The sequence below is a fragment of the Artemia franciscana genome, chromosome 20 (assembly GCF_032884065.1).
Source record: "Artemia franciscana chromosome 20, ASM3288406v1, whole genome shotgun sequence".
Classification (NCBI taxonomy): Eukaryota; Metazoa; Arthropoda; class Branchiopoda; order Anostraca; family Artemiidae; genus Artemia; species Artemia franciscana.
This window is the reverse complement of record NC_088882.1, coordinates 28,317,400-28,345,174: the sequence shown is the minus strand read 5'-3', so window position 1 is coordinate 28,345,174 and position 27,775 is coordinate 28,317,400. Positions and strand designations below refer to the sequence as shown.

The following is a 27,775-nucleotide window of genomic DNA, read 5'->3' as shown; positions in this document are numbered from 1 at the left end:
TTGAATTCCCTATTTTTCCTAATTTCTAAAGGTATAGTGGTTGCCTAGGTCTTCATTTAACCAATTAAACAAATAGATTTTGTTTTCAACATCCTTAGCACTTTTCTATTTCCAAAAAAATAAGACTTCGACCTAAACTTATGCATTAAATCCATGTAATAAATGTATACAAAATAAGAATAAAACATAAATAAATGCGTATTTTTTTAGCTTTGAACATTTTCCTGTACATCCTGTCGAATACCAACCATTGGATTACTCAAGAAAGCAAGATTTCCTTTGGTACATCTATTAGCATAATGTCCCTTGGCGTGGCATTTATAGCAAGTTACTTCTTCAAGAGGTCTCAATGGCCCTCTTTCTTTAGGGAAGGCTGGATTTGATGGTGTTTGTGACTCTGTGGCAGGTGGTGCACCACTTGGAGTAAATCGAGCATGTTCGCTGTATTGCATTTGAACCCTAATTTCGGGAGCAAGCTTAAAACAATGTGTGATTTTGTGGCCAAGTTCACCGCAGTGGTGGCACACAAGCCGGGGTTTAGCTACTCCTTCCACGTTTTTGTCTAGTTGCGGAAGCTCGAATCTTGGACTGAAAAAAAGAATAAAATGAGGAGAATGCTTATAGCTTTTTTCAATAAATTAATCTCAATAACAGAATAGTTTATTCCGCCGACTGTTAATACAACTTTAAAATTAGTTCAACGCTCACCAAAAATTGTTGCTTAAAAAAGGATACTCGTTTTCTCTGCCCTGAGCAGAATTGCAGACTGCAACGCTGCAGATTATCCGAAAGAAATCCCAAGGTCGAAATGTTCAATTTGATGTTACATGGCAAGAGTAAAACAATTTCAACCTAGCCACCTAGTTCAAAAGTCTTATGTAAATTCAGCCACCTACTGATTAAAAAGCTGCTGAAGAACAGTAATAACTAAACCCACACTGAAGACGAAGTATTGCAGTAAAGAAGAAGAACAAGACTTGGATAATTCTTCTCTCTTCTTCTTTTAAGTTTACAAAACTAAACTTATTTTTTTGAAATTTCGATATTTTTTAAAACTCAAGCAAATTGATTGCATAGTATGCAAGTATGCTTCATCTTTAAAAAAGTCAACCATTTCTTTGAACAACAATCCATTTTTCAAGAAATAATTCCACTTTTGATGACACATTAGTACTCTGAACACAGGAGAGACGCCCCCCACCCAAAAAAACAACCCAAGAAAGTCTGGAAAATGTTCTAATAAACATTTTGCACATACTTGGGGGTCTTATAAAAGAATATAAAATCCCTTATCCAAGGACATGTCCAAGGAGCACAAAAAACTTTAAAAAAGCATCAAAAACGTATTTATATGCATTTTTGTAACGTTTTAATGGGCCAGGGAAAATTTTGGAGGGGGAGGAGTTTGAACCCTGCCCCCCCCCCCCTCACGTCGAATACAACCTTGCTCTTAGCTAAATTTCTTGCTGTATTTTTTTTACAACGATTATTAAGCTGCAAGTTAAGCATTTTCAGTCACGGCTGCTCAGCATAACTTCCTTTCCACAGGTTTTTCCTGCGGAAATTTCCAGTGCTTCAGCCAGCAATTTCTCTTTTCTTTCTTAATGCCAATTAATACAGAGAAACAAAACAAACTTTTTGAGAAGATTTAATTTTTCAAAGTAAAAGATTTTTCTTATAATAAAAGTTTCTTTTTTAACCAAAACATGCGCATTTTTTTTTCGTGCAGAATTGAAAAGCACTCAAAACTGAAAAATAAGGGGGGGGGGGGCAATTATGAATCTTGAAACTACCATGCGTCTAGTTTTGTTGTCTGTGCTTTTTTCCTTAAAAGAATGAAATAGAAAACAAAAATTACTCTTCATTTTGTTTGTTTGAATCAACAAACAAAATTAAAATGAATAAGTACTAAAAAATATTTGCGAAAACAAAAAAGAACAATTATGAATTTGCCTTTAAAAACATTTTCAGGACCTTAGTTTTTGCATTTTCATTTGTGAGAAAAGATTTTTTTTTTTGTAGATTATGAATTAAAAACCAAAATCAAATTTAAAGACTTAAAAAATCACAATTTGGAAATATTTTTGAACAATTATCTTTCCCTAAAATGTTTCCTGTTTTTCAGATTTGCTGAAAACTTGGACATTTGGAACCAATATCAAAAATAAAAATTTCAATTTTTGTTATAAACGGAAACAGCCAAATTGGAAATTGTTTTTCAAAATTTTAAGCCCTCGCGTATAAATCTTAAGCCGACATTTAACTTTGAGCCCTCTAGCTTCCTTTTTTCCATTTTGGGCTAAACGAAATGGAAATCACTTGGGAAGGCTTACTTTTATTTATAACTTATTAAGCACATAAATATAGACACAAGGGAAACTCTGGACTTACACTTAATTACTCGTGTACACTTCCCCTTATTCAGGGACGTAATTTCCTATAGGACGGGGGGGGGGGGTAACTGCAACTCCCAGACCTCGGTTTCCCCCCCCCCCCCACCCAGACCTGAGTTTCCCTCACAGCTGAAATTTAGTTTCTTCAAAAATCTTGTCAGAAACAGATCAGTTTCCTTTAGTATATATTTACTTCTATATACTATAAAATATCTTAATAGTACTTTTAATGCAATTTCATGGTACCAAATGGCTCATTCTTCAATTTTTACAGTTATTTTCACTTGATCTGGGAAAATTGGCTCCAGCTTTGCCCCCTCCCCAGGATTTTAACGAAATTACGCCACTACCTATAATTACTTGTGTGTACCTCCCCCTAATTACATGTGCGTGACTCCCCCTAATTACATGTGCGTGACTCCCCCTAATTACTACTATTATTTTGCGCCTAGACTCTTAAAAAACATCAAAATGCTGAGAGAAGAGTGAATAAAGAAAAAGAAAATACCCGAAAGAAGACAAAATAAAACACAGCATTACAGATGGAAAAAAAACTTTGTCAATTGCAATAGTCCTACCCCCCTTTTTGAGTAATCTTCAGGTATGGGGAAGGGTATACAGGCTAAATTCCTACACTCTTCCCTCCTTAGATTCAGAGCTTGCCACTTTAATTTTTTTTTATTGGGCTGCGGGAGTAGCTTTGGTTTTGTTCTGTTTCTTTTTTTTCTGCTGCTAATTTCAGTTAATTGATAAGTGAATAAAACTTATTGGTTTTATTGAAATTTGACATGTCTTGCTGGATTGTTGAAAATGATATTACATTTTGAAAAGCAACCATTTCTCTAAAATTCCTTAAAGAGAAACTTTAGGTTCTGTTGTTGCTAAGGAAATTGTGAGTTTTAATTTGGTCCTTTCTTAGTAATATATTTGGATAATTTTCCCAGGAAAGGATTTTTTACAACTCTGGTCCTTCAACTTGTACAGTTGAAGGACCAAAGTGGGCGAAGGGCCTTCCAATGCCGTCCCCCCGCTCCCCCATCAACTTGCAGCACAATGTTGCATTTTACACCTTGTTTGAACAGTCATTGAACAGTTTTTAATCTGCATAATTGGAGGAACAAAGAAGGGCAAAGCTCCTCCAACCCCTCCCCCCTGCCAGGACTATAAGACTATCATGGACAGATTGCACCTTACTTTTAAGCAGAATCATACAAGAATTTCTAATTGAAGTGAGTTTTAAATCTAGAATGCTTAAAATGTTGGACGGTTCCCTGACCCCATCGCGAAAATACTTTTTTACAATGATTAATAGAAAAACTAGATATCCAAAAAGAGGCGTTTTTAAACAGGCCCGAGTGCTGCCATCTACTTTTATAAGTCATTTCTGTTTGGGATGGAATTGAGCTATTCCTCTCATTTTCGGTGTTTGGTTCTGTGTTAGAAGAATGGTATCATATATTCTTCCTAGACTGTAGGTTCTCTCGTTGCTAAGGAAATTGTAAGTTTCCATTTGGTCCTTTCTTAGTAATAATATTTGGAAAGTTTTCCCAGTGCAAGAAAATCAATTCTTGAACTAAGAGAGAAACATTTTTCTTTTTATTGCCGGTTGACTTTCCCTGGAGAGCTGGTGAATATACACACTGCATCGGTTTTTTTTTTGTTTGAAAACTAATGAGATACACCATTTAGAAAATCTTGAAGGATTGACTTCTTTGTTGAACTGAAAAAAGTTGGATGGGGACTCTGTTCAAAAGCACGTTAACACCTGAATGTTCAAAAAACAAGCTAGAGGTGAAAAGTGGACCCGTGACTCTTCATCCATAACCCATTCAACTCTGCACGATCATACAAAAGGTTGGCATATTGCACCTTTTTGAAGCAGCATCAAGTATCTTCAATTTGCATGATTGAAGAGCCAAAGTGGGCATGTGGCACACCCCCTCCCGCCTATCCTACAACTAACTTCAAAGCAAAAGTTGCACCTTGTTTGATGCAGAATTTTACAAGGACTTTCAATCTGTATGATTAGATTACCAGAGTAGGCCAATAGCCCCTGCATATCTCCCTGTCGAACTTTTAGTAAAAAGGTAAGGGAAGCTGCACTTTGCTTGAAGCTACAAAGTGCATATTAGCACTAATGTTAGTTATGTCTTCCCAGGCCTAGAGGTGTACATGGAAACAACGGCAGACCTCCCATTCAGCCTACCATTTGCCAAGAACTAGATATTATTCACTAAAGACTGAAGACTTTCTAACTCTTTCTGCAGGGATTGACCAAGTATGTTGTCCTGTCTGTCCCTCTTTCAAAAATTGAACGAGGTCCATCACCGTACATTATGTGCGAGGCATTATTTATTCATGTGGATTATATGCTATCAATATCTCAATCTCCTCATTCTTATCCCTTATATTGAGATTTGTCACCCAGTAAATCCAGTAAGAAATTGTGTTCGAGATTGAATAATTGTATGTCCGTGTTCTTCGAAAGGTACAGGTTTTCAAATATTTTCAGACAACACAAAGTGGGCCGCCCATGGCCCCTCTAATACCACCTCCCTTACCCTCTCCCAACCGTTTTCTTTACAGAAAGGCAGGAATCCTGACTTTAGGTGAAGTGTGATCATCCAACGACTCCGAGTTAGTATTTCTGAAGCATTAAGTGAGCTCTTGTCTTTTCTGACACTTCCCTCCCATTTCCAACTTCTTAGCAGAGAGATTCGATTGTTGCACCTTGTTAGAACTGGAACTGGAATTAATGTGATAATTTTCAACTTGTACAGTTGAAGGACAAAAGTGGGCGAAGGGCCTTCCAATGCCGTCCCCCCGCTCCCTCATCAACTTGCAGCACAATGTTGCATTTTGCACCTTGTTTGAACAGTTATTGAAAAGTTTTTAGTCAGCATGAGTGGAGGAAAAAAGTAGGGCCAAGCTCCTCCTAAAAAATGGCATAAAAAATGAAAAACTGTAGAGTATACTCTTATCTAATGATCGGAGAAAATAGTTTTGCGCCCTCGAAACATAACATTATAAATAACTCCCCCACCCCCATAAAACTGTCAGGGAGTTTGAAGTCCCCAACCATGACGCGAAACAGAGTAGACTTTATATACTTTAGAAATAATGGTTTAAGAAGAGAAGAGAGAGACCTTGTGCCATTTAGGAAGAGAACCCTCCTCCCTTCTATCAAATTATTTATCCACTTGCATACATTCAACAACCTAAAATGGATTTACAAAAATGGATCTACAAAAGCAACATTTTCTTTACCCCTCCCCCCATAAGAAATATATATATATTCTCAATATTTTACATTTTACACATGGAAAAAAAACTTAACACCAGGTCAAGCATGAGAACCCAATATTGGGAGTATGGTGTTCTACCACATGAGCTAGCCATGACTGTTAGTTGGTATCACAGCTTTGATGTGTTAATGTAAAAAAAGAACAAACTTCCAATAAACCTTCTTTTCTTAGAGCTACTGACACTTATCAATCACATAAAGTGAGATATTTAATTTTTGATTATTTTGTATAAAGATGTTCTGGAGCACTGCCATGTGACAGCAGATAATAGAAAAAAGACTTTACTGAATCTTTTAGCCATCAAACAAAACAACTTACTGCACAAACTTGCAGCCAGAACCATTGGCACAGAATCCAGCCACATAATCCATACATAGAACTCTCCTAACGTGCCTGTGCCGACATGCAGCACCATGACGACAAAATCCACGATCATACCAAGGACAATCTCGAATCTTACTTTCTGGGTCAATATGCAAAAAAGGGCATTCTTTATTATGACAGGCGTTGAATCTGGCAAAGAAATAGCATTCGGGCATTTTTGTCATGTCGTATTCATGAAGAAATTCGCACTGATCACCTTTCTTGCAAAGACCTCTTAACCAATGCTTGCATACAACTGTCCTATCACCACGAACATGACGAAATGGACAGTACTGAGATTTGTCACATGATCCAATTGAGTAGAAAACACAAACTCCAGCAGTTGATTCTGAAAATAAAGATAAAATTTAACAGCAGTCAATAGTTTGAAAAATGCTAGGAGTGCTAATGACAACTTTCTGCAAAATCAAATCGTCTGGAGCTAGTACACTTCCACATGCTTAAACTTTTCCCTTCAAATACAAGTACACTGTTTGCAAATTGTAGTTTTTAATCATAGGTTGCAATCTCCGACAGCGGCTTGACTCCAGAGCTCCCTCCCAAAAAAAGACGGCAACACAGACTCCAGCAGTTGATTCTGAAAATAAAAACAAAATTTGAAGAATGTTAGTACTACTGCTACTGACAGCTCTTTGCAGCACCTAGTCGTCTGGCGCCAACACGCCTGCGCACACTTCTACTCTTGCTTTCGAACGCAGGTAAGTGCATTGTCTGCAAAATAGTAGTCATGGGCATAAGGCTTTGATCCCTCCCACAGGGACTTTTGATCCCCAGTTAAAATAAAAAGTGTTTTCAAGACATATCAAAACCTCAAGTTTCTCCACCTTCCAAAAACTGTAATATTCTGAAATAAAACCCATTCATTTCACAAACTGAAAAATTCATGAGTTAATGCTAAAAATAAAGAAAAGATCTAGCAGCAATCACTACAATTAGCAAAAGAACAAAATATACAGCTTAAATTTAGTTATATATGATGTTTTGGTATTTGGGAAAAACAATTGTTCTGAAATTTGTGGACAGGATAAATTTTACATTCAACTGTAGACAACAACTAAAAACCCTCATCATCATCAAAAGCTACTTTGTCCCTCAATACTTATTTAGGTCAACATATGCTAGCTCAGAAAGACTGAAAAGAGGGATTACTCATCCATTATTGACAATCAAGCAGAGACGATTATTATTTTGTTTACCAGAATGAAAAGAAAAACTATTTATTTCCTTAATATCTATATTTATAAAATTGAAGCAAAACCAATTTCTGTTTTTTTTTCTGGTTACGAACTCGCAAATAGTTCAAGCAATCGCAAAAAAAATTATTTTATAAAGGAAGTTCACGTAATGTCCCAGATATGAATTGCAAAAACTGGGTAGCTCGCTCTTTCCTTCAAGATGCATACAGAAAACCAAGCAACATTATACGAGTGTCTTAAATTTACTTGCTCTGACATTCCTTTATGATATAATTTATTGTTATAGCCATTTATTTATTGCTTTAACAAATTATTATTCAATTTTATTTCTTTTGTGTTTTTTGGCAGTTATCAGAAAATTTGGAAATTAGATTAGAGATGTATTCTTGAATTTGTTCAATTCTTAAGAAATAAAAAAAATTCACCTGAAAGTAACCAGCAACATTAAAACTTAAAACGAACAGAAATAATTCTGTATATGAGGCGGGGGGGGCTACCATTTCCTCAACCCTCGCTCTTTATGCTTTAAAATTACTTATCATTCAAATTTAAAGAGCCATGTTTTTGATCAGTTTCAAACAGTTCGTGGTAACGAACTGTAGTAAGGAGCGACCCGGCTCACTAGTAACCAAAACTCTAAAAAATTGAATTTTGATATCAATAGCTACATCAAAAGAATCGCATTTTAATGATGATTTTAAATATATAAGTTTCATCAAGTTTAGTCTTACCCATCAAAAGTTACGATCCTAAGAAAATTTGCCTTATTTAAGAAAATAGGGGGAAACACCCCCTAAAAGTTGTAGAATCTTAACGAAAATGACACCATCAGATTCAGCGTATCAGAGAACCCTACTGTAGAAGTTTCAAGCTCCTATCTACAAAAATGTGGAATTTTGTATTTTTTGCCAGAAGACAAATCACGGGTGCGTGTTTATTTGTTTTTTTGTTTGTTTTTTTCCCAGGGGTCATCGTATCGACCAAGTGGTCCTAGAATGTCGCAAGAGGGCTCATTCTAACGGAAATGAAAAGTTCTAGTGCCCTTTTTAAGTGACCCAAAAAAATTGGAGGGCATCAACAAAGTCAACTATTTATTCTACGGCCTTTCTGATTCAGGGGTCATTCTTAAAGAATTGGGACAAAACTTACGATTTAGTGTAAAGAGCGAGGTATTCGCGAGGGTACAAACCCCCTCGTATACATAATAAAAATATAAGATTATGAAAGTTTGTTACGAAAGTTAATTCTTAAGTTACGTATATTTTTTACTAATAAAAACGTTCGTTAAAAATTAAAAGTTCTAGTTGCCTTTTTAAGTAACCGAAAAATTGGAGGTCAACAAGGCCTCCTTCTCCACCCCTTATTTCTCAAAATCGTCTGATCAAAACTAAGAGAAAGCCATTTAGCCAAAAAAAGAATTAATATACAAATTTCATTTTAATAATTTATGTGAGGAGAGCCTAAAACAGACATGCATTAATTCAAAAACGTTCAGAAATTAAATAAAAAAGACTAATTTTTTTAGTTGAAAGTAAGGAGCGACATTAAAACTTAAAACGAACAGAAATTACTCCGTATATGAAATGGGCTGTCCCCTCCGCAATCCCTCGCTCTTTACGCTAAAGTTTGACTCTTTGCCACAATTCTACTTTTTAAAACAATTAAAAGCTTTAGCGTAAAGAGCGAGGGATTGCGGAGGGACAACCCATTTCGTATACGGAGTAACTTCTGTTCGTTTTAAGTTTTAATGTCGCTCCTTACTTCCAGCTAAAAAAATTAGTTTTTTTTTATTTAATCTATTAAAGAATTAGTGACAAAAAGTCAAACTTGAGCGTAAAGAGTGAGAGCCGAGGAAGAGTAAGCCTCCTAATATACGGAATAATTTCTGTTCGTTTTTTTGTTTTATGCTGCTCCTTACATTAAGGGTTTAACAGATTTATTAAGAACACAAACTGTTTGATACTGAAAACTATGTACCCAGATTTGCCTAGGGATAAATGACTAAGAAAATACACAATTAGTGCTGAACAATTCTGATAAGAAATGAGGCAAAAGCATCTTCTGGATTTATTTTTTCTTCAAAGATAATTTGATTCTTCCATGCATCAGCCAAAAATAGGCTGTCCAGATTGCAGAAGTTCTACCCTGGAGCTTATGAAGATCCACCTAAGACACTTTTAAGATACCACCTAAGGTACCTTTTTAATGGCCTGAGAGACCATTAAAACTGAGAGACAACTTCATATTTGTAGATATAATACAACATTTTCTTGGAAAAATTTTCCTTAGACAGTACTTTCTAGACAAATTGAAATCTGTAAGAATTTTTTTTAAACATTGGCCTATGTGTTATCTTCCATTTTAACACAAATACGGAGAATATAAAACCTTGCAAATATAAAACCCCAACAACATGAGCTTCAAGAAGAAACAGAAAATGACAATTTACATTATTTAGAAATGAAATACAAAGCATGTAAAATAATAATAATCCAACTTTTACATCTAAAATAAGTCTAATAATTATACAGCCCTATTTTTGAAAAGTGTGTATTTTATGAATATTCTGGATTTACTTACTATACTATACTTTCTATACTATATACTATATACTACTATACTATATACTACTATACTATACTTTCAGCAATACTGCTGTTCAATAAGATACTCAAGTAAATACTTCATATGAAGAATGCGCCTAACTATGGTCAATTCAATATTGTTGACTAAGTAAAAAGTAGTATATCACCTGTGCTTTTACTCCAGTCCTAGCATATGACCAATGGTCATGGAGCCTAGGCGAGTCTCATTCAATTACAAAATTAAAAGTTTTATTTCATTTTAGGAGCAAAGACAATCAGATGGCAACTCCTCACCTCTTCAGCACCCCTACAACCTGCCTGGCATCAAATCAAGATTTATAGATATACATTTTACTCAAAATGGTCAAATCACACATGAGATATGGCTCAAAGGGGGAAACTATCTGTGCAGGCCCAAAGCCAAAACACACAAAAAAAAAACAGTCTACTCCAAACAGATAATTCAGGTATATTTTTTATAAAACGAGCATACTACATCTTGTTGAAATCAAAATATATAAGAGCCACCCCCTCCCAACATCTTGCATGTGGTCAGATTTTACTTGTTTTACCTTAAAATCATTTTAAAATCAAAGTGTGGACATCCAAAGCAGAGATACATCAAACGTACATTTCAAAAATAGTTAGAAAATAATTTTTTTCGCTAAACATTGCACTTCACAACAGCTGACTGCTGAATGACGACAGGGCTTAACCAAACTTTGAAGTAGTCATTGGCAGATATTTCACTATGAGCCATCCTTCCATGCCTGCATAATGGAATTTAAGGCGATTCTAAGGCAAGAGTCAGCAGTAGATATATCACTAGAATTTGTTCTAATCATTAAAGATTCTTGAGGAAGAATTGAGAGCAGAATCTGGTTTGGGTAGAATGCTTCAAAAGTTTCAGTTGATTACCTCTGGTTCTCAAATTAGGACCAACAAAAAGAAGCAATTCTGGACCAACAAGAAGAAGCAAATCATACTGAAGGTTAGGATGGCATCATCTCTTCTCATGCACAAAAGTGTTGGGAGTTGGTGAAAAATTGATAATATGTGGAATTGTGTTTAACAGTTTTATATTAGTTTTACATAGAGATGTCAGCTGTTGAATGTACATTTTGATAATTTTCATAAATTTTACCAATATATTTTAATTTCAATAAGCTGGAAAAAATAAGCTTACACTAAATTTGTGACATAAAGGCCTACGATTCCCTACTAAAAAAAAATTCGAGAAAAAATTCATTATTTATTTTCCTTTAAAATTCCAAGTTTGAAAATTTCATCATTAAATTCTTTATTCTATACAATACAAGCTTTGAGAAAGGTTCAATTTGTTAGTTGTTCTTGCAACAGCATACATGAATTTTTCTTTTTGCACTAGCAAAGGAGAATGTGGTTCCTATAAAAAAAAAAAAAAAAAAAAAAAAAAAGTTTTGATGACCTCGATGAACTGTATATGAAAATGCTTGTTACAATTTATTACGAGAAGAAGATACCAATTGTATTGCAAAAGTGTAAAAATACCAGTCCTATTGCGACACTGTAATGCCTATTTTAGAGGAGGTCAAACATCCCATAACAAAACGAGTATATAAGAGAGCTGGAGAGTTTTGAGAGTAGATAGAGTAATACCTACATTGATGCAGGATAGACAACCAAATCTAAAGTTGAAGTTTGATGTGCCGTATCTGAATTTGTATGTGTGTACTGAAATAAAATTATTGTTATTAATCGTTCTTGTTTATGCATCCAAACACCAGGCACAGTTCCCGTGTTCTTTAGGTATGCTCTCAAATGCTAAGACGAGCATTAAACATAATGTGATCTATGAAATATAGTTGGAAAATCTTTTCAGAAACCCAAATTTGAATATGGAGAATCCAAGAATCCAAATAATTTAGGCAAGTGTTCCTGATACGTGGGAATGCCTGGAATTATTTCCTTGAAGAGAATTCGACTCTTCAGATCCGTTGAACCTGCACTTTCGGATTTCTGAGGCGCAGTTTTGCTGATATTGTAAAACCAGGGACGTTGTGAGAGTCACCTTTGTTATCAACCATACCCTTAAATCAGATTTTAAAGAAACAGAAAAACAATTTAGAAAAAATATGGCAATAATACACATGAAGAAAAAACCAATTCTGGCATTTGATGGCACGCCTCCAAGTTGTTACCATAAGTTTAACAAAAAGTAGAAACGCTAAATCTCCAGCTTGATAGATAATTCAATCTGGAGACATGGAATAATCTTGGAGCCTTGATATTAAAAATACACCATGAGTTTGAAAAAAAAGAAAATGTGACGTAATTAGAAGAACAATCTGATAATATAATAACGAAAGAAACATTTTTATGTTTTTAAAACTTATTCCGTAAACTCGTAATTGCACAAGTATTTTGAATCATTTTCATATATGTTCCAAAATTTAAGAAACAGCATATTGATACGTTCTCAAATGCTAATTCTCCATCTGTATCTGTATAGTCCTGTGGGTTGTTTGAATAGTAGGCTATTAAGTTCTTCACCACACAAGTAATTTAGATAGGACAGAAAATATGAAATTAATACTTATTGTTAGTTTGCTTACTCTCCAATTAGCCTTGTCAGACGAAGAAATTAAAAAAGACGAAGGAATATTAGTTCTCACTAAAAAAAACTTTGCCAGTGCCTTGAGTGATAGTGAGCACATCCTTGTTAAGTTTTATGCCCCATGGTGTGGTCATTGCAAATCCCTAGCACCAGAGTATGCTAAAGCTGCACAGAAACTGGCATCTGACGGCTCACCAATCAAACTGGCTAAAGTAAATGCCATTGAAGAACAAGAGCTTGCTGAAGAACATGGTATTCGAGGATTTCCAACATTGAAGTTCTTTAGAAATGGAAAACCTTCAGAATATACAGGCGGAAGAACATCTGAGGAAATTGTTAATTGGCTCTTAAAGAAGACTGGACCACCTGCTGTTGACCTGAAAAATAGAGACCAATCAAAAGCATTCATTGAAGATAATGAAGTAGCTGTCATTGGTTTCTTCAAGGATCAATCATCAGAAAAGGGCAGAACATTCCTCTCTGTAGCGGCTGTTTTGGACGATGTCAAGTTTGGTATTACATCGGACAGCCAAGTATACGCAGATCATGACGTTAGTGATGAGGCCATTGTTCTCTTCAAAAAGTTTGATGATGGACTAGTCAATTTTAATGGAGAGTGGACAGAAGATGCTGTTAAAACCTTTGTTCAAGGCGAATCTCTGCCACTTGTAGTCGAATTGAATCGTGAAACAGCATCAAAAATCGTTGGTGGTGAAATTAAGTCTCACCTTCTCATTTTTGTCTCAAAGATAACAGAACAATATCAGAAAGCGCATGAAGCAGCAAAGCAACTTGCCAGGAACTTCAGGGGACAGCTACTATTTGTGACCGTTGATACTGAGGAAGAACATCATCAGGGTATCATGGAATTTTGTGGCATAAAGAAAACTGAATTACCTACAATGAGACTCATTAAACTTGAAGAGGATATGACCAAATATAAGCCTGAAAACCCTGAGCTTACCGCGGAAAACATGAAGTCTTTTGTCCAAGCTTTCCTTGATAATAAGCTAGTGCCTTATCTCTTGTCTGAAGAGATTCCTGAAGATTGGGATAGCAAACCTGTGAAGGTTCTAGTGGCCAAGAATTTTCATGCAGTTGTCCTTGATGACACCAAAGATGTCCTTGTGGAATTCTACGCTCCTTGGTGCGGACATTGCAAACAACTGACACCTATTTATGAAAAGCTTGCCGAGAAATACAAGGACAACCAAAGTATTGTTATAGCCAAAATGGATGCCACTGTTAATGAATTGGAAGACATCAAAATTCAATCACTCCCTGCAATTAAACTGTATAAAAAAGGAGACAACAAGGTTGTGGAATACAATGGTGAACGTACCTTAGAAGGGATGTCCAAATTTATTGAAACTGGTGGAGCATCTGGACAGGCTGCTCCTGATGAGGAAGAAGAAGAAGAAGTTCATACCAAAGACGAACTGTAAACCAGCTACTTAAGTAATTTCAGTCCCTCAACCCACTCGTTCATTTTCTAAATTTATGTAACATTCTCTCTTTCTGTAGACTTCATTTTTTATGTTGGAAGAAAGAAAAAACAAGTGGCTCTAGAGAAGGGGTTGTATTTTGTTTATTGAAAATTTGTTAACTTTGATAAAATTTTGTACAGGTCGGTTATGGTGTACAGTGCCGGATTGATTCTTTAACAAACAGCATTCTATCTTTAAAAAAGAAAAAAATATTGCCGATGTATATTGGGCGAAAGCTATGAGACAATATGTTGTGTTTCTTTTCAGCACAATCATACATTGGAGATATATGGCAGAAAATATTATATGTAAAATTAAGACCTCTAAACCATCCGTATTAAAACTGGTTCAGCCATCAGAACCGGGAGGATATACCAATATAGGAGAATTAAGAAGTCGTCTTTTATATATCCCAATATCCTGTCCCTAAAGTAAAAAAAAAAAATATTGCTGATGTATATTGGTTGAAAGCTATGACAAATTATGTTGTTTTTCTATTCGACACAATCATACATCAGAAATATAAAACATTTTGCAGAAAATATTATATGTAAAGTTAAGACCTTTAAAATTTACGCAGAATTCAACCATTTTTTAGAACAATTCTCTTAGAATCACGGCCAAGATCTTAATTTTACATGTAGTTAATGGCGAAATAATAATGTTTTAGTTATTACTCATTACTGAATGCTACATACATTGTCGTTATAATAATATTACGTATTATTATGCATAATTTTACTTCCTGCCAAGAAATTTTTATTATAGGAACTGGCATACCATGGTACTGACCGACGACCCATTGTAGTCAAAAATCAAGGAACGAGTAACATCTATTCCTATGATTTATCAACCACCAAAGAATGCCTGAAAGATCACACCTGATACTTCACCTAACAGCTATCAACAAAGACAGAACACCTCAATAATACCAGTCATAGAAGAAACTATCCACACATATTGATACCGAACTAATGCTGATTTAAACCTTAAGAAGTAAATTGAAGAAACAAGACACCTATCATTCATGATGCAGATCTCCAGCAAGAACTATGAACATTGACAGAGTGCCTGCAATTCCAACTATAAAGAAACACAACATCCCAACACAAGGGCTCTCATCAGGAGAATACACACTTGCCTATAGGGTTTCGCAGTCATAGAAGAAACTATCCACACATATTGATACCGAACTAATACTGATTTAAACCTTAAGAAGTAAATTGAAGAAACAAGACACCTATCATTCATGATGCAGATCTCCAGCAAGAACTATGAACATTGACAGAGTGCCTGCAATTCCAACTATAAAGAAACACTACATTGTCAACATTAGAACAATCATGAAGATTGGAGAAGAAGTTCTTCTCCAAGACAAATAAATCAGAGGCAACAACCCAACACAAGGGCTCATCAGGAGAATACACACTTGCCTATAGGGTTTCGGTATATATATATATATATATATATATATATATATATATATATATATATATATATATATATATATATATATATATATATATATATAGACTAGCTGTTGGGGTGGCGCTTCGCGCCACCCCAACACCTAGTTGGTGGGGGCGCTTCGCGCCCCCCAATGTTTTTAACTACGTAAAACTTGCGAATATACAACATTCTTTGCTGTCCCATTGTCTGTGCATATAAATAGATTGTCAGGTATACCGACTCTTGAACATGCAACATATAATGGTCCATGGGAAAACAATCCGTATTCAGATCTATACCTCATGATTCTAATGATTGCCCTTGAGCTTTGTTGATGGTGATTGCTAATCGACCATTCCCTGAGTCGCCATCGTCATTTATATATCCATCGTATTTTATATATTTTTTTCTTTTTAGTTTTTTTGTAGTTTTTACCTTTTTTTTAGTTTTTTTAGTTTTTTTTTACTGATGTCCTGGTCGTCATTTATACTCCCTGTGTCCCGGTGCTTTGTTGATTGCTAATCGAACATCCCTTTTGTCCCGGTCGCTTTCTCTTTGAGTGTCGTCATTTATTTAGATTGTCAGGTTTACCGACTCTTGAACATGCAACATATAATTGTCCATGGGAAAAACAATCCATATTCAGACCTATACCTCATGATTCTAATGATTGCCCTTGAGCTTTGTTGATGGTGATTGCTAATTGAACATTCCCTGTGTCCCGGTCGTCATTTATATTCCCAGTATCCCGGTCGTCATTTGTGTCCCAGTGTTCCAGTCTGTAATTTCTCTTTGAGCGTCCCGTTCGTCTTTGTTTGATGGTGAGCTTTGTTGCCCCTTGAGCTTTGTTGATGGTGATTGCTAATCGAACATTGCCTGTGTCCCCGTCGTCATTTATGTCCCCCCTGTGCCCCCGGCGTCACCGTTGTAGTTGTAGCCCTGCGTCCCGGTCGTCATTTATATTCCCTGTGTCCCGGTCGTCATCCCGGTATACATTCGTTTTTGAATTGGTATATGATGAAATAAATTTTTAATTTTTTCCCTTTTTTTCCTTTTAGTTTTTTTTTATTGGTTTTGACCTTTTTTTAGGTTTTTTAGCTTTTTTATTTTTTCTTTTTAGTTTTTTTTGAAGTTTTTATCTTTTTAATTTTTTTTTATTTTTATTTATATTTTTTTAGTTTTCTTTTTCTCCTTTATTTTTCAGTTTTTTTCCTTTTTTTAGTTTTGTTTTTCTTTTTTAGTTCTTTTAGTTTTTACCTTTTTTAGTTTTTTTTAGTTTTTTAGATGAAAATTTTTTTAGTTTTTTTCCTTTTTTTCTTTTTAGTTTTTTATTGGTTTTTACCTTTTTTTTTAGCTTTTTCAGTTTTTTTTTCGTTTTTTCTTTTTACTTTTTTAATTTTTATCTTTTTTATTTTTTTTTATTTTTATTAATTTTATTAGTTTTCTTTTTCTCTTCTATTTTTCAGTTTTTTCCTTTTTTTTAAGTTTTTTTTTTAGTTTTTAGTTTAGGTTTTTTTTTAGTTTTTAGTTTTTTAGTTTTTTTAGTTTTTTTAGTTTTTTAGCTTTTTTATTTTTTTTATTAGTTTTTAGTTTTTTTGTAGTTTTTGCCTTTTTTTAGTTTTTTCAGTTTTTTTTTTAGTTTTTTACCTTTTTTTACGTTTTTTACGTCACCTGATCCACAGATCCACAGATCCATAGACAGACAGACAACTTATTTTTATATAGATATATTACATAAAAAAAAAACTAGTTTTTTTAACTGAAAGTAAGGAGCGACATTAAAACTTAAAACGAACAGAAATTACTCCGTATATGAAACGGATTGTTCCCTCCGCAATCCCTCGCTCTTTACGCTAAAGCTTTTAATTGTTTTAAAAAGCAGAATTGTGGCAAAGAGTCAAACTTTAGCGTAAAGAGCGAGGGATTGCGGAGGGAACAATCCGTTTCATATACGGAGTAATTTCTGTTCGTTTTAAGTTTTAATGTCGCTCCTTACTTTCAGTTAAAAAAACTAGTTGTTTTTTTTATGTAATTTCTGAACGTTTTTGAATTAATGCATGTTTGATTTTGACTCTCCACACGTAAACTATTCAAATGAAATTTGCATATTAATTCCTTTTTTGGCTAAATGGCTTTCTCTTAGTTTTGATCATACGATTTTGAGAAATATGGGATGGGGAAGGAGGCCTAGTTGCCATGCAATTTTTCCGTTACATAAAAAGGCAACTATTAATTTTAATTTTAACGAATTTTTTTATTAGCAAAAAATATACGTAACTTTAGAATTAACTTACGTAACAAACTTTTATATTCTTTAATTATTATTATGTATATAAGGGGGTTTGTACCCTCGTTAATAACTCGTTCTTTACACTAAATCGTAAGTTTTGTCCCAATTCTTTAAGAATGACCCCTGAATCAGAAAGGCCGTAGAATAAATAGTTGAAATTACTAAAAATGCTTTAGCATAAAGAGCGAGGTATTTATCTCCTCCTAAATACCTCGCTCTTTATGCTAAAGTATTTTTAGAACCCCTCATATGCGTAATAATCTCTGTTCGTTTTAAGTTTCAATGCTGCTTCTTTCATTTGAAAAAACGTTTTCATGTTTATTTTTCATTGTTTTCTTATAGTAATGCTAGAGAATTCTGCGCCCTTTTCATTGAATTTTTCTTCCCCCATGACAGATTCCTCCAAGGAAAGATCCTCCAACATAGCCCCCTCTCCTCAGCCCCACCCCCAAACAAAATAAAATCCCCCTGAAAACGTCTGTACACTTCCCAATAACCATTACTATATGTAAACACTGGTCAAAGTTTGTAACTTGCAGCCCCTCCCCCAGGGATTGTTGGGGAGTAAGTCATCCCCAAAGACATAGTTATTATGGTTTTCAACTATGCTGAACAAAATGGCTATCTCAAAATTTTGATCCGTTGACTTTGGGAAAAAAATGAGCGTGGGAGGGGGCCTAGATGCCCTCCAATTTTTTTGGTCACTTAAAAAGGGCACTAGAACTTTTCATTTCCGTTAGAATGAGCCCTCTTGCGACACTCTAGGACCACTTGGTCGATACGATGACCCCTGGGGAAAAGAAAAAAAAAAAAAAAAAACAAATAAACACGCACCCATGATTTGTCTTCTGGCAAAAAATACAAAATTCCACATTTTTGTAGATAGGAGCTTGAAACTTCTACAGTAGGGTTCTTTGATACGCTGAATCTGATGGTGTCATTTTCGCTAAGATCCTACGACTTTTAGGGGGTGTTTCCCCCTATTTTCCTAAATAGGGCAAATTTTCTCAGGCTCGTAACTTTTGATGGGTAAGACTAAACTTGATGAAACTTATATATTTAAAATCAGCATTAAAATGCGATTCTTTTGATGTAGTTATTGATATAAAAATTCAATTTTTTAGCGTTTTGGTTACTATTGAGCCGGGTCGCTCCTTACTACAGTTCGTTACCACGAACTGTTTGATATATATATATATATATATATATATATATATATATATATATATATATATATATATATATATATATATATATATATATATATCATGAAGAACAGCGTAAGCTCAAACGATATAACTCGCGAACCGACACACCAAGTAATGTTTTGACAACGATCTAAGTCAAACGACTCTTCAGACAATTTAACAAACATTTAAAAACGTTACGAACTTTAACAACTTGTGAATATTTTAAACAGTAAAAGTATTATGATGTGAAAATCTAAAAACTTATATTTATTTGAATGAACAATAATTAACCCAAAAGATATATTGATAGGGCATAGACATGAAAAATTTTAGCATAAGTGTGAAAGAAAAGTGAAAAGACATAACAAACTCAATAAAAATATTGAAAAAAAGTGCCAACAGTGATTTAAGAAACAAATTTATGTGAGTATGCCAGTACTTAAGTGCAGAACGTTTTAAAACCGATCTGTGTTTGCAATTAGTCAATTCAGCGAAACTAATAATTTAATTAATCGATAATAGATATTCATAAAGTAGATATTCGTTTTATTCAAATGTGCGATATTACCGTAAGGTGTAGGATCGTTTTGACTTAAATAAAGATTTAATTAAAAAAAAAATTCGGGATGAAGGTTTGGTTGAAATTCGAAGGTTAGGAAAAATACGGGATGAAGCTTGAGGGGTCAACTTTCTAAAAGCTCACTTGAGGGGTCACTGAATAATACAATGGTGAAAGTGGGGGCGTATGTCATGATGATAATGAAAATGAATTTCAAGAGGTCCTATCAAGAAACTCAAAAAAAAGGAAAAAAACTCCCCAATCAAAAATAATACACCTCCTCATGATCCAACATTCCCCTTACAAAACCTTGAAATATACTTAAAATCACTCCAGATACCCCCTTTGAGATAAAAAAAAGATAGCTCTATTGAGGGTTGCAACCTTCAAAGTGTTAAAATAAATCTTCTCATTAAACATTAACCGTGATGGATCTCTTCTAATAGTCCTCCAAGATTCTAAATCAGCAGATATATTACAGAATTCAAAATCTCTTCTGAACATACCAATAAAATCTGTTCTCTGGACCCCACACCAAAACCCAACTAAAATAGTGGCATACAACATCCTTCCAGAAATTCCTATTCAGGATCTAAAAGAAGGGCCTCTGACAGAACTGGTAACCCAATCCCAGTAGCTGATGTAACCCAATTGGGTAAACCAGATGCCAATGGCCAAAAGTTAAGCAAGTCTTTCTTATTCAAACTAAGAGAAGAAAATAACAACCTGAATAAGATATTCCTACAGCCAAACCTATCCCTACAAGCCAAAACCTATCCAATGCCAAAAATATTTAAAACTAGGACACACAAAAAACACATGTAGTGAAATATTACATAAATGCAATGCTTGTAAAATTTCGAACTACGCTGGAATGACAAATTGTATAAACAATCAGCCAAAACGTATCAACTGCAACGGTCCCCACGATTCTACAAATAAAACTTTATGCCCTGTATATGAAAAACGAGCACTAACACTCTAAATAGCAACAGAAAAAACATACCTTGCCCATTGTGTGCAGCAATGGTAGTAAATGCAGGTCAATGACACCTGACCAAAAACTCTATGAAACAACACAACCATCTCACCCACAGACCAACCATTCTACCAAAAGCATCAAGCACCCCCAATAAGACTCCTTCCTCAAAACAACCCAGCTCACACTCCCATAAGAGAGATTCACCCTGGAAAAACCATCTAGCCTCTGCAAGTAATGATAGAAGATCAAAATGGCCACCTCTCCCAAGTAGAAATAAATCATAAGTATTATTGGGAATTAATCAAATTATCACCAAAAATCCAGATGAAAATCCAAATGAATTAACTCCTAACATGTGCCTTTTTACATAAAATTCTAATGCAGTACAGTCAATGAACATACAACAACCACAAAAAGCAAAAATCATAAGCGAATTGGCAAAATTGTACCTACCCAATCACATGCATATCCGAACAAAAAAGATTTTGCTCTACTCCTAGCAAACGCGCCACCCCAACACCTAGTTGGTGGGGGCGCTTCGCGCCCCCCAAGCCCTCCGCGCGCGTAAGTCGTTACGCGCCATTGTAGTTGTATCCCTGTGTACCACCTACGAAAATAGTTAGATTAATATATGTGTTTTGAACTATGTAAAACTTGCGAATATACAACATTCTTGGCTTTCCCATTGTCTGTGCATATACAAAGCCTTATGTACTTATAATGACGTCATATGCAAACGCTCTTTTTAAAAACAAACAAACATGCATACACACAAATCGTTATTATATAGATAGATAGATAAATAGATACAATACAAATTAACTGCGTAAAACTTGCGAATATACAACATTCTCCACTGTCCAATTGTCGCTGCATATAAATAGATTGTCAGGTTTACCGACCCTCGAACATGCAACGTACAACTGTCCATGGGAACCCACATTTTTCTAATGATTGACCTTGAGCTTTGTTGATGGTGATTGCAAATGCTAATCGAATTGGGAATTGCAATCTTTTAAATTGAAAAGGCAGATCCGTTGGAATCACGGGAATGCAAGGAATAAGAACAGCCTCACCCTCAAAAGGCCCTGTCAAGATTGTGGCCTCTATTACGTTTTCCATTGTTTTTTTACGGCAAGTCGCGTGCCATTGCAAAGCTTTGGTGGGTTGATATTTCTTAACAGTATTATTGGTACGCCTATTTTTAATTGTAGCATGTATGGTGGAAACCCTGAAAGATCCACGGAATTTAAAAATTCAGATGGATAATTAATCGCCTCATTTGGTTCCAAAACTGTGTCGACTGACTTGTAAAGCACTGCCTGGTCTCGAATCTTGGTCAAAACAATATTGTTGATTTTGTGGACGTCTATATTTTTGAGTGCAAGAATCGCTCTTTCACTTAGCCATTTATTATCTTTATAATTGTTTAGAATATTCGGAAATACTTTTACAATCAATTCATTTTTGGACGTCACTAAATTACAGAATTCAGCAGGTAGTTGTATACGTCCTGAAATTGAGTCTACTGGGAGCTTTCCGTTTCCAATTGCCAGCAACTGATCTGAAAATGTTTGACCAGAGTCATCGTTTTGCAATCGGACACGCATATTTGTAGTTAATTTTAATGTTTTTATGTGTGCCCATAAATTAGAATTTTTCAGGCAAGCATTCATTTCATCTGCAGGGATTGATCTAGGTGTTGTAGGTAATGCTTGCCTGAAATCTCCTGCAAGCAATATTAATGTGCTGCCAAAGGGTTTCGAATTCCCTCGCAAATCTTTCAAACATTGATCCAGAGCCTCGAGCGATTTTTGTGTGCCATTGTGCACTCGTCCCAAATAATAAGTTTGCATTGCTGCAATACTTTACCCATCCCAGATGATTTGGAAATATTGCACGTGGGAGTTTCTGTAGAATGCAAATTCAGAGGCAATTTCAAAGCGGAATGAGCAGTTCTTCCACCAGGCAGCAACGTTGCGGCTATTCCGGACGACGCAATTGCCAACGCTATATCATTTTTGAATCGAATTGATGCCAGAATCAATTTTATCACAAACGTTTTACCAGTACCTCCTGACGCATCCAAAAAGAAAATTTCTCCAACGTTGTTATCGACACAATGCATTATCGTATCATAAATGTCTTTTTCTTCCGACGTTAACTTGGAAATGTTATTTTGTACATACGACAATAGATCACTCGTACTGTAACTTTGTTCATGATCCAATTCTACACATGTCAAAACAGCAGCGGTACAATTAGGTGAAGGCATTCTCAAATCCTGAAGAGCTTTGTTTGCCATACATACGCACAAATCTTCTATAATAACTAAAGTGTAGTTATAAATTTCTGATGTAAAATCAAAAGTCATATCTGACGTCTCTAACCGTTTTTGATGGAGTATATCTTCAGACATTTTTGATTTATATTTTCCCCATAACTGTGTATGAGCTGATGGAGAGCAAGTTGTTAGTATGATGCCAAACAATGCACAAATTTGACTTGGAGTTGACGTTTCGCACGCGTCATTGATGCAGTTATCCCAGTGTTGGTCATTCTCCAATAAATTCAGAGCTTGGCATGCACTACGGTAAGTGTCATGTATAGTACCGTTTACAGTTCTCAAATACTCAAAGGACGTCGGACCGGGTACATTCACCAAAAGCAGGCGTAAAAAGAAGCATTCATGTTGATTGGGGTGAACGGTGTCGAGTCTTCCTATCGTGGTATCTTTGAAGATGGTAGGTTGGCCGTCGACTGACTTACCCTGTTTTCGATGTTCAAATACTTTATTTTTAGTATTCCACGTGTAATACGAAGGCACTTCAGTATACAGCAGTTTTTTTTGCAAAAGAATCATTTTTGCATAGCGAAAAGAAAGCAGTTAACTTTGTATCCAGTGGATTCAGGGCTCTTTGTTGCACGTTGGATTCCGAAAAATAAACACGTTGACCATTCTGTAAATGTACCGCTAAGTGAACAACAGCTGGACTACATTCATGTATCGGAAATGAAAGAATTCGCCAAACAGCTTCATTACTGCTTATGTATCTTCCAGCCTGATATTGTACGATTTCGTCGATATCTTTGATTTCGGACTGCAAGCCAAAAACTGTCATGTCACTGCCTTTGTTCACGTATTTACATATGCATTTGATTGCCTTTACGGAGTTACAGTATTCAACGTTTATGTGTGCATTAAATGTTTTTGATAATAATGGGGAATATGGAACAACCCACTGGTTATCTACTTTGATGGTGGTACTGTTACGCTTCTTTATTATTGCTGTTTTACCCCCATCTTCAGTAGATCTTCTTCTATATTGTGGCTAACAATCATTGCCAGTAATTGTGTTGGATACTAAAAGTCGAGGATATTGCTTTGTGCACCTTCTTTTGGCCATGCATGGTGAACTTTCGTTCAGTGCACTGCAAGGTCCATGTATCATATTTTTTACAACAATATCATATAACCCCTTATCGACATTTTCATCAGGTATTTCAGCGGTAATCACATCATCAATTTCGTTAGAAGTAATTTTATTATGTAGCCAGATTAGTATAAGTGCGTGTGGCAGACCTCGTTTTCGCCATTCCACTGAGTACATCCAGCATCGCACTGACTCAAACACTTCAAGTTTTACTATGTAGTTTATCAGTGATTTCAACTTTTGCCGGAAGACACGGGCCGTAATGTCATGTCTATGAACCTCCGATTGTCCTTGAAGTAAAAGCTGCAGTATCTCGTCCCAAGATTGATTACATGTAAATGCAATAAATAAATCTGGACGACCATAGAGATGAACATATGCAATAACATCTTGAGCATATTCATGCATATGGTGGGGACTGCCAGCATATGATGAAGGTAAAATCGTTAATCTTCCAACGTTTGTGGTATTACCGTCATTTACAACTGCATCTCGCAAATGAATGTATTGTTCAGAGCAGAGCTTGGTCTGATTCAGACGGATATATAGCAAACGTTCTGATTCAATTTTTGTATACATATCAACGACATATTTGTGAAACAATTGACTGCATTTTAAAATAAAATTGTCTTCATCCTGCCAAATCATAGTCTATAGGAATAATAATGCATTGCACTGCATTTCTTATTCATTTCTTTGTTAGTGGCTGGATTCATCAATTTAATATTAAAGTGATAGCCGTCAGCTCCATCCCAAAAAATGATAGGATATTGTAGGGCATCGTAGCATCGATGAGTTTCAGCAATTCTTACCAACTGAGCGTTTTGCTTATGAAGAATAATATCTCGAGGTAAAAACTGATCACTGGCCATAACGATTGCCACTTCGTCAATAGTTGAGCATTGTATCTACACACATGTTGGCCAGGAGGCGTTTTGTCAGCGGAAATAACAATTTTATGCCTATTAGTAGGCATCAAATCGATGGCTGTTTTGAACAGACGTACTAAATTATTATTTTCGTGGAAAAGATGTTGCAATTGGGAAACGATAGTCCTTTCAATGTCGGGAGAAATTTCACAATGTGCATTCAATTCATAATTTCTATCACTGATGAAGTACAATTGTAAAAATTTATGATTCTCGCCTGAGAATGGTAGAAGGGACCCTGCTCTATGGTAAATTTGCCCTCTTCCTTTGAAAGTAGGGATAAATTGATCTGGATTTTCGATTTGGGCACCAAACGATGTCATTTGGAAACATGAATTATATTTTCTGATCTGTGATAAAAAACGCTTAGATTCTGACGTAGTTCCAGTAAGCAAAGTAATTTGTTATTTATTCAAATGTGCAATATTAATGTAAGATGTAGGATCGTTTTGACTTAAATAAAGATTTAATTCAAAAAAAAAATTCAGGGTGAAGATATATAAAAATAAGTTGTTTGTCTGTGGGTCTGTCAAGTGACGTCATGTCATCATGTCGTCATGAAGTTAGTTGTCGTCATGTTTGTTATGACGATGACGTCATTAAAAGTATTTAAGAAAATCGTTCAAAGACAAATTTTTAATTGTAAAAAGATCGTGGATGGAAAAATGTTTAATTGTAAAATGACTGAAGAACCTACAATGGCAACAGCCGAGAAAGCAGCTCAAAGAGTCTATGCCAAAAAACTTATGGCTGATAGAGAAAGTAAGAAAAGAAAGCAAGCCGAGGAATCACAAGAACAGCAAGAAAACAGGCTTGCAGCTAAAGAACGCAAAACCGCGCAGTTAGATGAAAATCCACCTGGACAGCAAGAGTCAAAACATATCAAAACTGAAAATGATAGCAATGATGATTGGGTTTGGGATTTTGACTTGGCTAAGGTCATCAATGCCTACCAGATTTTAGTTAAAAAAACAAAGGTTCGGCGATATGTATTTCATAGTGATGCTGAAAAATAAAGAAGAAAAAGAAAACTGAAAAAAAGGTAAAAAAACTAAAAAAAACTAAAAAGAAAAAACACACAAAGAGAAAATACAGACCAGGACACAAATGACAACCAGGACAGAGGGAATATAAATGACAACCGGGACACTCAAAGAGAAATTACAGACTGGGATACTGGGACACAAATGACGACTGGGACACAGGGAATATAAATGATGACCAGGACACAGGTATGTAAGAATATTGTTTGAAGACAAATTTTTAATTGTAAGAAGATCGTTGAAAGAGAAATTTCTAATTGTAAAATGACTGAAGAACCTACAATGGCAACACCCGAGGAAGCTGCTCAAAACAAATGTATTCAAGCCAAAGTAGCTGAGTTAGTAAAGCATTATGTTTCAGGTTCTAGGTCCGAGAGGCTCCAGGTTTGAACCTTGGCTTTAGCATTAATACAAAAGAAGAAAAAAACTAAAAAAGGTAGAAACTACAAAAAAAACTAAAAAGAAAATACTAAAAAAACTAAAAAACGTAAAAAAACTAAAAAAAAACAAAAAAAGGTAAAAAATTAAAATCTAAAAAAGAAAAAAAAAACTAAAAAAAACGGTAAAAACTACAAAAAAACTAAAAAGAAAAAAACCTAAAAACTAATAAAAAAACTAAAAACTGAAAAGAAAAAAAACTAAAAAAGGAAAAAAAACTGAAAAAAAAGGAGAAAAAGAAAACTAAAAGCCAGGACACAGGGAATATAAATGACAACTGGGACACTCAAAGAGAAATTACAGACTGGGACACTGGGACACAAATAACAACCAGGAGATATAAATGATGACTGGGACACTCAAGGATAAATTACAGACTGGGACACCAGGACACAAATGATGACCGGGACACAGGGAATATAAATGACAAACAGGACAATCAAAGAGAAATTACAGACTGGGACACTGGGACACAAATGACAACTGGGAATATAAATGACAACCAGGACACAGGGAATGTTTGATTAGCAACCATCATCAACAAAGCTCAAGGGCAATCATTAGAATAATGAGGTATAGATCTGAATACAGATTGTTTTTCCCATGGACAATTTTATGTTGCATGTTCAAGAGTCTGTAAACCTGACAATCTATTTATATGCACAGACAATGGGACATCAAAGAATGTTGTATATTTGCAAGTTTTACATAGTTAAAAACATATATATATATATATATATTTATAACAAAAAGAGAAATCTTTTCTCTTTTATCTATATTCAAAAGTGGGACACAGGGACACAACTACAATGGTGCGTAACAACTTACGTGCGCAGGGGGGCTTGGGGGGGGGGGTTCGCAAAGCGCCCCCACCAACTAGGTGTTGGGGTGGTGCAAAGTGCCACCCCAACAGCTAGTATTAATATATTAACAATCAAAATTTTTGTTTGTTAGAGTTTTGGTTACTATTGAGCTAGGTTGCTCCTCACTACAGATTGTTACCACAAACTGTTTGAAAAAGTCTATTTGATAGAAAACAGCTTTAATCTCTGAAACTTTTCTTGGACTCAGTAAACTACAGGGGCTTAAACCATGTAAGCAGTAGCTACTTATTTTGAAGCAATAGTTTCAGCTAATTACAAAACAAAAAAGATAAAAACACCAATACAAGGCCAAAGGCTCAGGCTAGTGGCCATCTGAAAGGGATTCTAAACTCTGAATTTATTGCTTGCCTTATCTTTATGAATAATAAAAAAAAAACATGGACAAGATCAGGATAGCAACAGAAAAATTTGAAGAAGAGAAAATCAACATAATCATTGTGACTGAGATACTTGAAGTTATGAAGAGACTTTTAGAAAGAATATTGGAGGATGAAATGAACAATTTCATTGACAGTACAAAAGTGTTTGCCAGAATGGGAGAAGTTGATCTAGAGGCAGATTTCATAAGAAATTATTGTCAGTGACTTAAACCATCTTATTCTGAAAGCCAAGCCAAGATAACAATACCATA

At 35.1% G+C, this 27,775-nt stretch overlaps 2 protein-coding genes across 2 annotated transcripts in view; one reads left to right on the top strand and one right to left on the bottom strand.

The window, feature by feature from the left end:
* Positions 1 to 126: 126 nt before the first annotated feature.
* The window catches only part of LOC136040079 (cleavage and polyadenylation specificity factor subunit 4-like), a 28,391-nt gene continuing 742 nt past the window's right edge, over positions 127 to 27,775 (bottom strand). Inside the window, exons 2-3 of the mRNA XM_065724154.1 lie at positions 6,017 to 6,410; positions 127 to 588 (exon numbers count right to left, since the gene is read on the bottom strand). Of these exons, the coding sequence (XP_065580226.1) occupies positions 207 to 588; positions 6,017 to 6,410 (776 nt within the window). The 3' untranslated portion in view covers positions 127 to 206. The remainder of the gene's footprint in view (positions 589 to 6,016; positions 6,411 to 27,775) is intronic.
* LOC136040078 (protein disulfide-isomerase-like) lies at positions 12,398 to 15,265 on the top strand. The gene has a single exon (XM_065724153.1). It carries the CDS (start codon positions 12,426 to 12,428, stop codon positions 13,902 to 13,904), a length of 1,479 nt encoding a protein of 492 aa, XP_065580225.1. The 5' UTR covers positions 12,398 to 12,425; the 3' UTR covers positions 13,905 to 15,265.

Excerpts from the sequence above, each read along its gene's own strand:
- LOC136040078 (XM_065724153.1), top strand. The coding sequence starts at position 12,426 with ATGAAATTAATACTTATTGTTAGTTTGCTTACTCTCCAATTAGCCTTG.